At 33.7% G+C, this 15,474-nt stretch overlaps 1 protein-coding gene across 1 annotated transcript; it reads right to left on the reverse strand.

Moving 5' to 3' along the window:
• Positions 1-9,268: 9,268 nt before the first annotated feature.
• Sec61g (SEC61 translocon subunit gamma) lies at positions 9,269-15,450 on the reverse strand. The gene is made up of 4 exons (XM_046460329.2): positions 15,294-15,450; positions 13,734-13,833; positions 12,141-12,243; positions 9,269-9,421 (listed from the first exon to the last, which is right to left on the reverse strand). The coding sequence occupies exons 2-4, from the start codon at positions 13,825-13,827 to the stop codon at positions 9,412-9,414; spliced, it is 207 nt and encodes a 68-aa protein (XP_046316285.1). The 5' UTR covers positions 13,828-13,833; positions 15,294-15,450; the 3' UTR covers positions 9,269-9,411.
• Positions 15,451-15,474: the final 24 nt, after the last annotated feature.

Consider the following 15,474-nt stretch of genomic DNA (forward strand, 5'->3'; position numbering starts at 1 on the left):
TAAAGTTTACCTTCAATACAAGTTTCTCAGTGAAACCTTTCTCATTCTCACCAGATAAAAACAAATGTCCATAAAGGCTTTATTTTATACACACACACACACACACACACACACACACACACACACACACACTAACAATGTCTCCACTGTAGGAGTCAATAGAATCTTGATAACTTATTTTCCATCCACTACCCTTGTTCCTCAAAGTAGCACCAGTGTTACCTGAGCTTCTGCAAATCTGTAGAAATGCAAAACATTGAGCCCCAATTTTACACTTCCTGCATTAGAATCTGCAGCCAGATCCTCAAATGATTCATCTGCATACTCAAGTTTGAGAAATCCTGCTCTGTAGCACCACTACCAAGAGTGAAGAGAGGGTCTTACAACTCTCTATACTCTTTGCTAGCCCCCCAAGCATTCTTTATTGGAAATTATCTTTTTTTTCCTTCATTCCCTCACTCAGAAGAGATTCTGTACTTATATACTTTTTATTAGTAAGAATTTTAATCTTCTCTATTTTTAACAACTGTATTTGTGACAGATTCCCCCATGATTTATATGTAATTATTCACAAAGGAAAAAAAATATTCTGATACCCAGTAAATGTTTGAAATTTAAATAAAGTAAGATAGATTTATTTTTTTTTTTTAATTAGCAGGAGATGACATACTATCAGTAGAAATTAATTCCTCAGACAGTAAAGGTTTTGAGTAGATAATGCATTGGTGGTTGCTTTAAAAAGAATAAAAAATTCAAAGACTTTTATTTTACTGACCACTACACCATGCTCTACATGGTTGCTTGATATGGGTATTTAATAAACTTGATGGGATAAACCATGCAGTCACAATTCCTTTCAGAGCATTCTTCTCTGGATGTGGCTGTCCATATTACTGAGTAGTTATATTAGAGTAACTATCTAGTGATGCATTTTATCTACTACAAATATACTGATACAAGAAACTAGGGATCTCAGAGTACCTTCTCACATATTTTCATTGGGGGGGGGGCGGGTATCATTGTTTTTATAATCTACAAACTCTCATGTATCTTGAAATTTTTCTTTTCCCCTTACAGATGAATATGAGTATAGTAATCTTTTATTATAAACCTTTTCTGTCTAGAAGCCTATTTAGTTACAGAGAAATCAAGAGAGAGGGGAAAAGATGAATGTACAGCAACATTAGTGATAAATGTATTTTTCAAGTATAATTTTGGTGAATGCTTCCAGTAATAGAGAATTTATACTGCACAATATAAATAAGAGTCTGGAAACGCAAAGAAACATAAAGGGAAAATGTAACAATATCCTGATTTTTAAAAATTTGTTATTGCTACATTATAATTATACATATTAGTGGGATTTTTGTTTAATATTCATACAGGCACACAAAATTTGGTCAATTTTATCTTTCACTACTTACCCTTAACCTTCCTTCCTTCCTTCCAAAAGTCCCTGTTCTCTTATCTACTGGTCTCCCTTCTATTTTCATGAGACTGCCACCCCCCTTTTGGTCCTCTTTCCTTTCTAGCTTCCATATATGAGAGAAAATATATGCCCCTTGACTTTCTGAGTTTGGCTTATCTCAAATATTCTCAAGTTCAATCCATTTTCCACAAGACATAATTTCATTCTTGTGTGTGTGTGTGTGTGTGTATAAAAACTCCATTGTGTATATTTAAAAAGAAAGAAAGAAAGAAAGAAAGAAAGAAAGAAAGAAAGAAAGAAAGAAAGAAAGAAAGAAAGAAAGAAAGAAAGAAAGAAACTAGTGACCTTCATTTCTGAGCTCTAGGCATCTGCTGGAAGGAGGAGCTATGTGAACTGGGTAATGTTTCTCAGTTCTACCCAATGTTAAGAATTACTATGTAAGAATAATTTTTTAAAGTATAGAATCCTAGGCCCAACATCTGCTTACTCTGATTTGGTAGACATAAGGTGGGGAACCTAGGATTCATATTTTTGACAAATGCCCAGGTGAATCTTGTATTTGGGGACATTTGGAAAGCATTGATCTGTGAAGACGAGACTTTGTCATCCTGAATCTGACATTATTAAATATAACAAGCAGACACAAATGTTACAAATTTTAAGTAAAAATATTGATATAGTAAAATTACTAAATTAAGAATTCCTTTAAAGATTCCATACAATAAATACCTGCCACAAACAAAAGAACATAGGTGCAACATAATACCAGCAGAATGAAGAAAAAGAGTCTTTTGCAAGAAAAGTAAAGTTAGCATATACCTCAGAAAATGACCAGCACTACCAAGTTTGAATATACCCACACTTGATCCTGCTGTTTTACTCTAGAGTTCAAAATTTTACAATGGAAACGTTGAACAGCAGTTAAGAATAAATGTGCTAATAAAACTATGATTATGTGTGTGTGTGTGAATATCAAAATACTGAATGAGAAGGCAAAGCAGAGAACACAAACAACAGTGTTCAAATTATATGAACTCTAAGAACAGAGGAATTAAACAGTCTGTTGATCATGCACACATACATATTACCCACCACCTGAAGAAAAAACAGAAAACTTAAAATGATTATATATAAGAAAAAGAGGGAAATGGAATTGGGGAACACAGTGGGGTTTCTTAAAATAGGATTTTTTTAAAGTAGAGAATACTTAAGTATTTGTTTTATTATTCGTTTTAAACTGTTCAGTCATGTTGTAAATAATTTGAATACAAGTTTGACATCAATTCAAAAATAAGAATAATCATTTATTATACAATTACTTTCTTCTACCCATTGTAAAAGGAATTTCTTGAATTGTCAATTGAAGATTTACAACAACCTTATGTGACATGCATTTTCCCATTTTACAATAAGTTAGCAACCACAAACTTACCTATGACCTGTGGCTGCCAATAGCCAGAACCATAACCCATCTGACTCCAAAGTCCTCTAGTATCCTGCTTTTTGTACTAATGTTAGTTATTAATGTTCTATTTCTGAAAGTCTAAGTACTTTACATGTAATTTTTACAATTCTCTATTTTTACAGATATGGGAATTAAGGCATAGAGACTATGATTTATCCAAGAAAACATAGCTCCTATGTGGTCATGCTGATTTATATCACTGTCTTCCTTCATACTCTGCTGTCTTCTAATTCTAATCTCTGTCTCTGTGATCCATATCCATGATTTCTCCTTTTCTTCTACTAGCATTCTTAATTCAGGATAATTTCATCTCTTAGGACCTTAGACTGCAAATTATTTTCCTTGCTTTCAATATTATTTCAATATATCCTCTGCACTGTTTCTATTGTTATTTTTCCTAAAATAAAGCTCTACCTAGTTTCAGCAACAAACTTTATTAACCTAACATGGACATCCTATACTATAAACAGAAATAAATACTAGGCTAGTATAAAACAAAAACCAGCTTAATACCCTAGATTAAAAATTATGCTGGAAAAAAACAAGGTCCTATTTCCATCCCTCACTATAAGCAGAGAACACTGCCAGTCAAATTATCTATTCCCTAGGCAAAATGAAATTGAAACATTTTGCTCAAAAATATTGACTGGCCCCAGAAAAATATGTCCCATCCTATCATTTAGAAGAACCCAAGCATAATGGCCAGCATCTTACCAATCAATCTGAAGTAAATTATATGGTTCTACAAAACTCCAAAGATCGGTTAGTAAGGGTTCAACCAAGAAAAAGAATATAATCCATGCTATATCAGACAGAAAATGTTAATACTGGGAGTTGGTTTCAAATGTGCTGAAAAGTTAAAAAGGCAGACAAGGAATGATAAGGAAATCCTCAAATCAGTAAACTTAGGAAATCATAGAACCCTCAGCTCTGGAGTTAATGATGGGAGAAGGTAGAGTTCAATAAGGCTAGGTGTCAAGGCCACCCAGCAGGAGCAGAGCCAGCTATACCACTGTTGGAAATGCTCATGAGCCAGGAGAAACACTCTCAGTTGTCCCCTCTGCCACTGCCTCCCTATACCTGAAACTACCTTCTAAGAGTCTGGAAATGGCAGATTGCAGGGGTCAGTCCCTAGGACACAGTTCAGAGCAGGGAAAAGAGCAAGGAACAAATCAAGAACGGATAAATGACTGACCCAAAGAATTGTCAATCATATTTTTATGGCTTACTCTTTTTTTTTTTTAATTAAATACTTAGAAGAAAAAAGGAATTTATCGGCAGGAAGTAAGCAATACAATATAGTTTTTCAATACCCATTTTATTTACAATAAGCAAATTTACTGAATACCAAATCATATGATGCCCTAATCAGAACAGTGGCAATGTATTTATGCTAATAAGTAGGTAATATGCCAACTATATGAATTTGAGAATGTAGTTGAACAAACTTATTCTTAAATATGAACCCCCCAAATGACTCAGAAGCAAAGAACAAGAAAATAATTATTTTTTAAAAAGAAAAAAAAATTATCTTCTCAAAGAGACTTTAAATGATATTGCATCCATGAAACAATATGATGCTATTAAAAGATAAAAAATAAATAAATAAAACTGAGCTCCTAGGAACTAAAAATGGTTATCAATAAATGAAAGGTTGAAAGGTTAAATGAAACTCTCCCAGGAAAAAGAAACATCCCAGGCCAAGAAGTGGGAAAATGTACACAGAATTAATGAGAGCTAAATATCTGATTAATCACATTCTAGAGAAATGACAAAGAAGATGGGAGTCAAGAATGTTATGATTCCCAGAGTTGAAAGACACAAGTATCTAGATTTTAAAAGCCTAGTAATGCCCAGAACAATAAATAAATCACACCTAAGTGAGGCTTTGTAAACTTTATCAGACCATAAAAGCTATAACAAGGACAAAAGCCAAGAATTGTATGGATCCAACAGAAAAAATATTTTTCTAACAGCAGAACTATATTATATTAGTAAAAACAACTAATTATCAATGTCTTAAAGTTATAATAAAAGATATTTAAAATATTTAGAACTTAAAGTTTCTTATTTGCATCTGAACTATTAATCAAGTATGTTTTAGTCAGTCTTTCATTGCTGAGACCAAAAAACCTGACAACAGAAACTCTTGGAGAAAGTTTATTTCTCCAAGACCTGAGGACAACAAATGTACAAGTCAAGAAGGTAGTCTAAATTGAAGTAGGAGGGCAAAAGGCTTAGGAGGATACAGAAAAGGCAAAATTCCATACATTTGATACTCCATGAGAAATAGTGAGAAAGGTGGACAATGTGAAGGAAAACAAAAACACACAAAATACATATAATTGATTGAAAAAGGAAAATAATCACAGTATATAACAGGGAAAGGTAGCAATATTTATTTTGCCATAGTAATATAAACATCATCTAGTAACGTTTAACTTTTAGAACCCACACACCAAAAAAAAGACAACAAATTTATCAGGCCTGAAGATGAAAAATGAAAAGTTCAGATGGCAAGACCTAAGAGGTGCCAGAGAAATCAACTGTTCACCCTCACTCAAGGTGGAGAGTCAAAGGATACTGTCTACAGTTGATAGGACAAGAAATATAGGTGTAAACATTTAATGTCACAAAGGTGGGATGGCAAACAGAGAAATTAGAAATGGTAGTTGAACTAAACTGGAAAAATGTAGAAAATAGGAACAGAGTTAAAATTCATCTACTATAACAGGAAAAAAACAATAATATATTGGAATAGATAAATCTAGAAATACTTGAATTTGAGATTAACATAACTACCAGAAGAAACAACTAAAATAAAAAAGTAAGCTTCTGGAGAGTGGGAATGTAAGTAGGTATAGGGCAGAAGGATGATGTTATATATGACTATACTACCTGACTTTAAAACCATGTTTATTAGTTTGATAAATTGCCTGTGTTTGAGGTGCAAAAGTTTATAGGTCTAGAATTTAAAAGGTGTGAATTCAAGACCATAGAATGCAAGTCTAGTGTGCAAGAAATTCACATTCTCTTATTTAAAAAATAAAAATAAATGACCCATGCTACAGATTGCTAGGAAATCTTAGTTGTTCTAAAAGATTCCCCCACCAGGCCACCAGTCTATTCAAAGATACTACAGGTTTACATGATCCTGAACATTCAGTGAGCTCTCTGGTCTTTAGTCCATGCAAGTCACCAATGGTCAAGTTCACTATCTAAACCCTCAGGTCTCTAAAAGCAGAAGGCAGTGGCAACAGTACATCTAAATAAATCAATCTATCCCCTCTATCTCATTAAAGTACACAGCTTAAAATGAAATAGACTATCACAGAGAACATAAAAATGTACAGCATGCAATATAAGGGAATGTTTTTTGTTTCCCATGTACATACAGGTACTCATAATTTATACCACTAGCTATCAAAGCCCCTTCACATCTACCAGTGTTCTATTCTTCTTACTATAGAGAGGGGTTAGGTCTTTTATTCCAATTACCTTTAGAAAGAATCTCAGAAAACTTCAAAGAACTATGTCTTTCAGTCTCTTCCCCACCCCCCACAAGGCCTGGAAGACATTCTGGAAAAGGGGAATATTATTAATAATTACCCTGACCAATTACAGAAACTTCTCCTAGTGGAAAATGCTTTCTTTGAAGATAAGCCAGACCTCAGTAAGACTGTAGGCAGCCCCTAGATGTCATGTGTTACCTAAAGCAGAGGCAAAAATCCTATGCATGGCATTGATACCATAATCAAAACCTCATCTGAAAATATCTATAATTACATTGCCATCAATGAAGGAATGTTTTAGGTCAAAGGGAGAGAGGCAGAAGATATAGCAAATTAAAAGCCCAAAACTGCTAGTCCTTAGTTGAAAAGCTTGAGTATACCAATCAAGACGAGGATGCAGGGTACATGTATGTGTGTGACACTATTAGATTACAATGGCCAGAGAAGCTGAGGATTTGCATTATGCATTTTTGTAAGCTAGTCTAAATAATTATCTGCTGTAAATTGTTCTTACAAAGAATAACTAAGCTTTAATTTCATTCATTTAACAAGTATTTGAGTGGCTACTACATGCGGACATTGTGTTGGGTACCTGCGATATGGCAGTAAATCAGATAGAAACTTCACCTTCTATAGAACTTACATTCTAGTGAGGCAGATAATACAGTAAAATTCAGGTGGGATGGGGTAGTGGAAGTAGAGGGGATGAATTGTGAACTGTGAATATATTTTGAAGAATATAATATCAACATCACTAAGTGCTTATGAGGATTAATGGTGAAGAAATTGTTTGAAAACCTTATAAAATTATCATCAACCCTATAAAGAATAGGATCCAATCTATGCTGGTGAGACAACAGTTATAGTAAATACTATTCATTTAAAAAATTTTCTGAGGGACTTGTAAAGAACAATCATGTAAGGATTTGTTTTTGTTTTTTGATGGGGAGGAGAATGCAAATGCATTTTAATAAATTATTATTAATGTATTATAATTCAGAATTAATGAACTCTAAAACATGAAGTCAAGATACTCCAGAAGCTTTCTCTAGGTGTTTTGTAAAAATTCTAAAAAATAGTGCTAAAAGCAAGATTGATTTAAAAATAAATATTTTTAAGCAAGGTCTAGTAGGATTACAAAAATTATGAAGGGCAGCTGATGTGACACTTGTGGAGCATTTGTGTTTCATAAGCAAGACCCTGGGCTTAATCCACCAACACGGCAAAAAATAAAAATAAAAATTATAAGGGAAAAATACACACACTACTAGACTAGCGTTTATGGAAAGGTTATAGGCATAGGCAAAATAAACTGAAAAATATCCAGAGTGGGAAAATCTACCCAGAGACTTTTTACAGAGCAGAAAGTCATGCCTAGTGTAATAGTGGTAGAACTCAGCTCATTTTAGGTAGCTTTCTGATACAGGTGCCAGTTTAAAGCACAAAACTACAAGATGCCTCTTATGCTCAGGCTGAATTAAGTACCTTCCCTATAAGCATAACCTTTCTAATACATAGCCAAAAGAACAGATTTCAGAGTAAGGCAATGCCCGCCACCAGTTCCAAAGCTACTGAAATAGGAACTAGTCTTTCTTTCCCTCCCCGATCAAGGCTCTGCCACTGTCTGTACTATTACCTTCTCCCTCTCTGATGTGTGTTGTCTTTTTTGTTATTAAAGTAGATTTTAACACATTGGTCAAGGATTTGCTCGTAGAACACTAGGAGCCATGGAAACTGCCACAAGAAGGGGATTACTATGTTCTGCTATTGTTATTTAGAAAATAATTTTAAAGCCAGGTGCAGTGGCACATGCCTGTAATCTCAGAGGCTCAGGAGGCCTTAGTAGGAGGATCATGAGTTCAAAGCCAGCCTCAGCAATTTAGCAATGCACTTAACAATTCAGTGAGACCCTGTCTCTAAATAAAAATAAAAAGGTGTGGCTCAGTGGCTAAGCACCTCTGGGTTCAATCCCCAGTACCAAAATCATCATCATCATCATTATCATCATCTTAAAGAAACACTCTCAGATGAGTCACATGCATGCTGAAGTACTGTTTTACAACACAAATGTACCAGCTCATACACATACATATACAAGAGGACTATGGTTAATAAAAAACAAAAAACCCTATTTTTTCTTATTTAAGAAATTCAATTCATGTTTATGAAGATTATTCTGCTCTATCACCAGAGTTCTTGGTCAAATTGCATTTTATATACATGGATAAATACAAAATATTTATGTAATACCTTATCTACCCATGAAGTCACCAAAATAACTGAGCAGTCCAAATGTATGCTATATAATTTATAATTCTCTATGTCAAAAAAATTAATTTTCAGATTCATTTTATCCTACAAAAAATATGATTAGCAGCAAAGTTTGTATTTTGGATTAATTTCCATCATATGTGCTCAATATAAACATGTGTATTTGTATACATGTATACATACAGATGTACACATGTACATGTACCTCCAAAATACTCATAAAATATACACACATGCATACACCTTTTTATTCTTTTAAGGAGCTAAATAACTATCAATAAAAGCTGGCTTTATGGTCTCCTTAAGATAAGTGATGGTCAAAGCGTCAATGTATTTTTATTTCCCTGAAGATACTACATGTTGGTACTTGGATCTCGGACTTCAGAGCCTCTAGAATTGTAGGGGGAAAAAAATTCTATTATCTATAAATTACCCAATCTTGGGTACTTTCTTATAGCCACATGCACACTCTAATATTGCTATTTCACAGGACCTGTTCATTTCCCTTATAAATGAAAATATTAAAAAAAAAATAATCAGCCATTATTTTCTATCATTAAAATCTGATGTCTGTGATGAAAAAAAGAGAAGTTTGTTTCTTTTGAAATGATTTTAATTTAGCAATAGAAAATACCTCAGAAGAAAAAAGTAAACAGGCAAACTTTTACTTCATGAGCATTTAAACCCTCATTTGTTCACTAATCCATAAGATGAAAAGCTTTGTCAAAAAGCATTCAGCCACCCCTGTAAAAGAAAGAAAAATGGAATTTTTTTAGTATATATGGGATTTTAATTGTAAAATTATTTGAACTGCAACATGCTATAATAATATGGAATCAAAAACCAGTTATTTGAGAGCTATAACTAACTTTGCCCCAAGTAAGCATAAAAGAAAGACACACTGAGATTTAAAATCTTAGAACCGCAAAGTCCCTAGTGATGTTTTTTTTGAACAGGTGTATTTTAAAACTCACAATACTCATGTCTTCCTGAACATAACAACAAATATTAATTATAATACAAAATGGTTGATACAGTCAGCAAGGCAGTTCAAAATAAAGACTGCAGACTAGCACAATGGTTCTCACCCACTACACTGTGCCACAATCATTCAAAAACCTCTTTTAATTATATGAAAATTAAAGTTATCTTTTCTGCAGAAGACATCCTAAGCTTTAAAAGCATAGGGCTAGGGATGTTGCTCAGTGGCTGCACACTTGCCTAGCATGTGGATCCCTAGCTCCATGAAAAATAGCAACACAAAAAACAAACAAACAAAATTGTAATGTTGGATATACAGTTAAAACTATGATACTAAATAAACAAAAATAATCCCACCACTAGATGAAAGCTTATGTTATTGAATTAGACTGATATAACTAACAGACCAGCAATGCACAACTCCTTTAAATTATAGTACTGTGGGCATTAATTTTGATTATATAATTGTAAAATAAGGAGGAAAAAATTGTAAAGAAAAAAAGACGTCACAATAATTCAGTCTAGTCAAAGGGAAGCCTCTGGTTACATTTCCTTTTCCATCACTGAACTAAACAGTGATTTATGATTCCATGGCATAACATGAAAAGAGTATATTTTTCTTATCTCACAAAACACTTTATTTGGTCTTCACTTTATGGTAAAAAGTATCTAAAAATAGACTTAAACTCTTAACACTGAAATAATTTTTTTAACTAGAAGAAAGTTTTTCTAAGCAACAAGCATCCCAAAGGTTTCATATGCTATTCCACCACTTATGAGCCATACAATTTAAGTTAGTCTCTCCATGTCTCAGTTCCTTCCTGAGGATTACACAAGAACAGTCTGTGGCACAGGGTAAGTTCTCTATATTATTAACACCATCACCACTTGAAAAAGATAAAGAACCTGAAGTTGATCACTTAATTAAACTAACAGTTATTCAGGGCTTTATGGATACAAGATAACACTAGACTATATTCTACTATATACATATATGTTTGTGTGTGTATTTATAAATATATTTATTTTTATGTAAATATATCACATATTTATGTAACATTAAATAACCAAACAGGTTTTACTCAGAACTCATAATCTTAATGTAACAGGCAGACATATCTAAGTATGACCTAAGGCAGACAGTGAAGTCTGGCAAGAGAGATAAAAATACACTGCTAAGTGTGGGTAGGGAAAAACGTAGTATTAAAAAAAAAAAAAAAGAAGGACTTGACAGGAGACTCTATTACACCTTTTTACTTGGGCAACTATATCCCAGAAACAGTCTAGGGTTTGGGAATTCTAATTTGGTATTCATTCCAAGGTTCCACAATTCCAGAGTTAACATTTCTCATTAGTAACATAAAAAGGATTTCTGAACTGACAGAGATTTGAGTGACTTGGTTCCTTACAGCTACAACTCTTCATGATCTTAAAATATCACTTTCTGAAACTTTTGCTTAATAACCATTATAATTTACTTAAGAAATCCACCTATATTTATAAGACAACCTCCACCAGTATCAGTGACAAAATACCTAGTATTTAAGAGATTTAGAGTTTAAAAAACGTGTCTAAATAATTGTTGCAGACTTTAAGACATCATAAAATAAAGAGAGTTACTATAACCCCCAAACTGCAGATGAGACTAAGAAAGTAATATGACCACAAGATCACAGAGTAAGTACTGAAACTCCTATCAAGACCTTCCACTAACTTAACTAAAACTGAAAATTAGATTCATCAGGTGTCCCAATGACAATATTTTTCTTGCAATGAATTTAAGAAGCAAAAGCCTTTGGAAAAGAACAAAGAGATCTCAGTATTTCTCAGTGTTCTCTCCTCCTCTTTATACCTAAAGGTTATAATACCCTACTGTTAGTGATAGTAGTTAATTACAATAATAATTTCCATTTAAATCCTTAACCACATCATTTTCTCAAGGCCTTAAATGGCTTAAGTCATTAATCTTTACTAGAAAGCAAGCAAGAACTACTATCCTCATTGAATGAATTGGACACAGAAAAGCTAAGACACTGCACAAAGTTATGACCGCCTAGTAACAAAACTAACCATAAGAATGTAGACAATCTGGTTCAGAGTCAGAACTGTATCAAAATAATAATTTTCAAATAAAGAAAGTTTTTTTTTTTTTTTTGCATCTTGAAAATCTACAAGACATAGTATAACGAGAAATTGTACTTGAATATTGGTTCTGTCACTGAATACTTTATGACATATTGAATCCCTTTAAGTAACTTCCATGACCCTAAAAAATTTTAGTTATCAAAGAAAACTCAGCCTTGCTCACAAAATTGATATTAAAACTGTATATAATATAAATAATAAATATCAGTAAATATTTACAACATTAAGAAGTCAAGAGATAGCTCTCAGTATTAATAAAATAGACTTAATTTTCAACTCAAATAGTTTCAATTTTCATTCATTCTTAAATATAGTCTGTTCTACAAAATTTACTTACACAATGATGTTATTAATAGGGATATGGATCAATTTCACAAAGAAACCAATGAATCCCATTATAGCAAATCCTATTGCTGTTGCCATGGCAATCTTCTGGAATTCTGTATTTCAAAACATAAAATTCACATTAATTTTTTGCACTGTCATTGAAAGTATGGGGGAAAAAACTATCAGTAATATAAATAAACTTTTATTAATTCTAGTTATATACCTATTAGGAACTTCTCCTGTCCAATATATACCTACTAATAGTAAATACTTGGAAAAGTTTTAAATTTTCATACTTTGTTGATATTTAAGGAAACGAATTGAAAGTGTAGGTCTCTCATAGTGAATTCATCAATAAGCACTGAAAATATCTGCTTTTCTCAGCAAATGACCTAAATAAGTAAGGAAAAAAAAAAAAAAGGATGGAAGACAGAACACATGGTATTTTTCTTAATGTTTCAATGCAACAATTTTTACTCTAACATACTAATTATAAAATCAGAATTTCGGTATATATTTGGTATATTTGAAACAATGATAAATTTCTGGTATATCATAATGAATCCAACATTAAGGTTTTAAAAAATCAAATTACATTGAGCACAATTTTATAAAAAGATTTCAATTCTGGTATGTCTGAGTTTCATGTTATTGCCTCAGGAAATTTTTACCTGACCTCCTGACTTGGTCAGTCCTTACATTAAATGAACCAGACCTCCTAGTATTTCCCTATTTCCTACCCCAGCAGTAATTTAAAAACACAATTGGAGTGACTTGTTTATGACAGTCTTCTCTGATAGATTCTTAGCTTCATGAGAACAAGGACTGTTCCCTATCGTATTTATTTATATAGTATTACACATAATATTAAATTACATTTTGTATTATATCCCGAGTTCCTAACTCAATGAATAAAAGTATATTACTTTTGCTGTACCTTTTAACACATGAATCATGACACAAGACAAAATATACTTTCTAGGTTGGCAACAACCTATATTATTGGTTTCATGTTAAAAGTTTTGTTCACTGGGTGGGGATAGAGCAGAGAAGGCTCTAGAGATTTTTCCAGAGAAGTAATATAAAAGATATAAAAATTATAAAATGACTAACTTCAGTGTAACATGCAAAGTAAAGCTGTAATAACTAAACTTAGATCATTTAAAATACATAAACAAATATATAAAGCAGTGCTGCATGCTTGTAATCCCAGATTTTGGAAAGCTGATGCAGGAGGATCACAACTTAAAGAGCAGAGCAGCTTGGCAACTCAGTGAGACATCCTATTCCAAATTAAAAAACAAAGGGCTGAGGAGGTAGTTCAGTGGTAGACTACTTCTGGGTTCCATGCCCAGTACACCAAGAGGGTGGGCAGGGGGGGGAGGCCAAAAAAAAAAAGCAAACAAAAAGAAAAACACAGAACAAAAAAAATTAGAAGACTGTATACAATTTAAGAAGTGATAATGTTTTGAAGCAATAAAACAAAATAAATCATATACTGATGAAAGGAATGCAATGGATGCTAATCTGGAATACGTTAAATTCAACGCTTAGAAAAAAATGCAAAGATTTTTAACTTTTTCTCTCATGTTAAAGGTATTACCTTTTCTATCAGGTTTGGTGCATCTTTTAACAAGACGAATTGAGTCCTTCACAAACTGCCGACTTGGCTCAACAAATTGCATTACCTGATCCATGATTGCCTGTTTAAGCAAACAAACAAAAGTTGCTCAGGAATATTATTTATCACATAACAAAGACTTGCTAAGTTACATAAAGATGTAAATGAGACCAGCCATGAATTCATGCCTGACATTCTATTCCATCTCATAAAACAAAACTAAACAAAAAAAGCAGACTCCAAGGTCTTAATTTATGTTCTTTTTGTAAATTCCAGGAAAGCATCGGATCAAATGATGTTATCCTTATTTACAAAGAATCATATTTAATATAAAGGGGCTTTCTCTATTAAAAGGTTACACAACTGACAACACATCCTATTCCTTACCCACTCCTCATTCAATGTTTCTGCTAAGAAGCAAACTAACTATCCGAGGATCTAAAAAGTACTTTCTGTATTTTATTTTAAACTACTCAGAAATTAAGAGCCTTAAATGAAAGAAAACGTAAATTTCAACCTTATTGTTATAAACCATGCTTACACACTATACAGAGTGTACTGTGTGGAATGGACAGACGGTAAAATTTTCAAACCCACAAAGATTAGCCAAAGCAGGATCCAGATTCTGTAAGACTAATAAACTCCAAACCTTCAGTTGTGCACACAGCTTTTAAGGAAACAGGGTTATGTACTTCATCATATAGATTCTTTTGAGAGCTTATTAAGCTAATAGAAATGTCATTCAAAGACATTGGTAAAAGAGCTAATAAGGGCAGGGTATTTAACTCTATTTCTAGTGCTTAAAACAGTAGTCAGATAGTGATTCAAATCCTTGGCCTCTATAAGGCCCAGTTTCCTCGCCTAGGGTAATTAAACACGAGTTATTAGAAATTCTGAAAATGTTCTGGAACAAAAAACACAATAACGGTTATTTTCTAACTCTGCCGAAATCCTATGGTTTTAAACTTTATGTAATCAAAGCCATCGTGATAAATGCTTAGCACACTTCCCCCCCCCCCAAAAAAAAAAAAAAGAAAAAAAAACCCTCACTTCAAAGAACATAGCATCCAAAGGTCTGAGGAGATTCAAGAATCCACCACGATCTCTTCATTTAAAAACTAGATCAACTCCACTACTATACACCACAAGGAGTGGTGGCAGGGCTAGACCTATATACAGAAATTTTATAAGGCAGGATTACACACACACACACACACACTGCCAACCATGCAGGCGGCAGGCCTTCATCTCTGACCACACACACTGGAAGCCCCCCAGATTTTAAGAGTTCGCTCTGAGAGACGGCAAAGAATGAGGAACTACAAAGCTGAGCCATGGACCAGAACTCAGCCCTGGGTAGACGCGGCTCTGGGTCTAGGTTTACACTGGAGGCGGTGCAGGAAGGTAAATTGGGACCGGATCCAGACTCAGACCTCAACGGGCGGATCCTCTCATCGCCCACCAATGCCTCCGTAGGAATCAGAAGCCCGCCTACGCCAGCCACAAAAGCCTGGTGTCCCGGCACGCCCGGTTCCCCCTTACCCTTCGGGTTAGCCCCTTCCTACAGGTAAGAAGATCCTCAAGGGCCCAGCGGCTCGGTTGCCACTTGAGATGCTAAAGACACGTAGCACAGCAGCCGACTCACAGAGGTCCACCGGAACCGGAAATCAAGTATCGGCCTACAACCCGCCCACCCATCTGTCCTATTGGTTCTTTACGCTGA

This window comes from Marmota monax, unplaced genomic scaffold (genome assembly GCF_021218885.2).
Source record: "Marmota monax isolate L192 unplaced genomic scaffold, Marmota_monax_Labrador192_F-V1.1 WCK01_AAM20220418_F8-fsc00219, whole genome shotgun sequence".
NCBI classification, from domain to species: Eukaryota; Metazoa; Chordata; class Mammalia; order Rodentia; family Sciuridae; genus Marmota; species Marmota monax.

Excerpts from the sequence above, each read along its gene's own strand:
- Sec61g (XM_046460329.2), bottom strand. The coding sequence starts at position 13,827 with ATGGATCAGGTAATGCAATTTGTTGAGCCAAGTCGGCAGTTTGTGAAG. Across the intron at positions 12,244-13,733 it reads CACCAAACCTGATAGAAAAG|AATTCCAGAAGATTGCCATG; the intron begins GTAATACCTTTA and ends TTTGAAATACAG.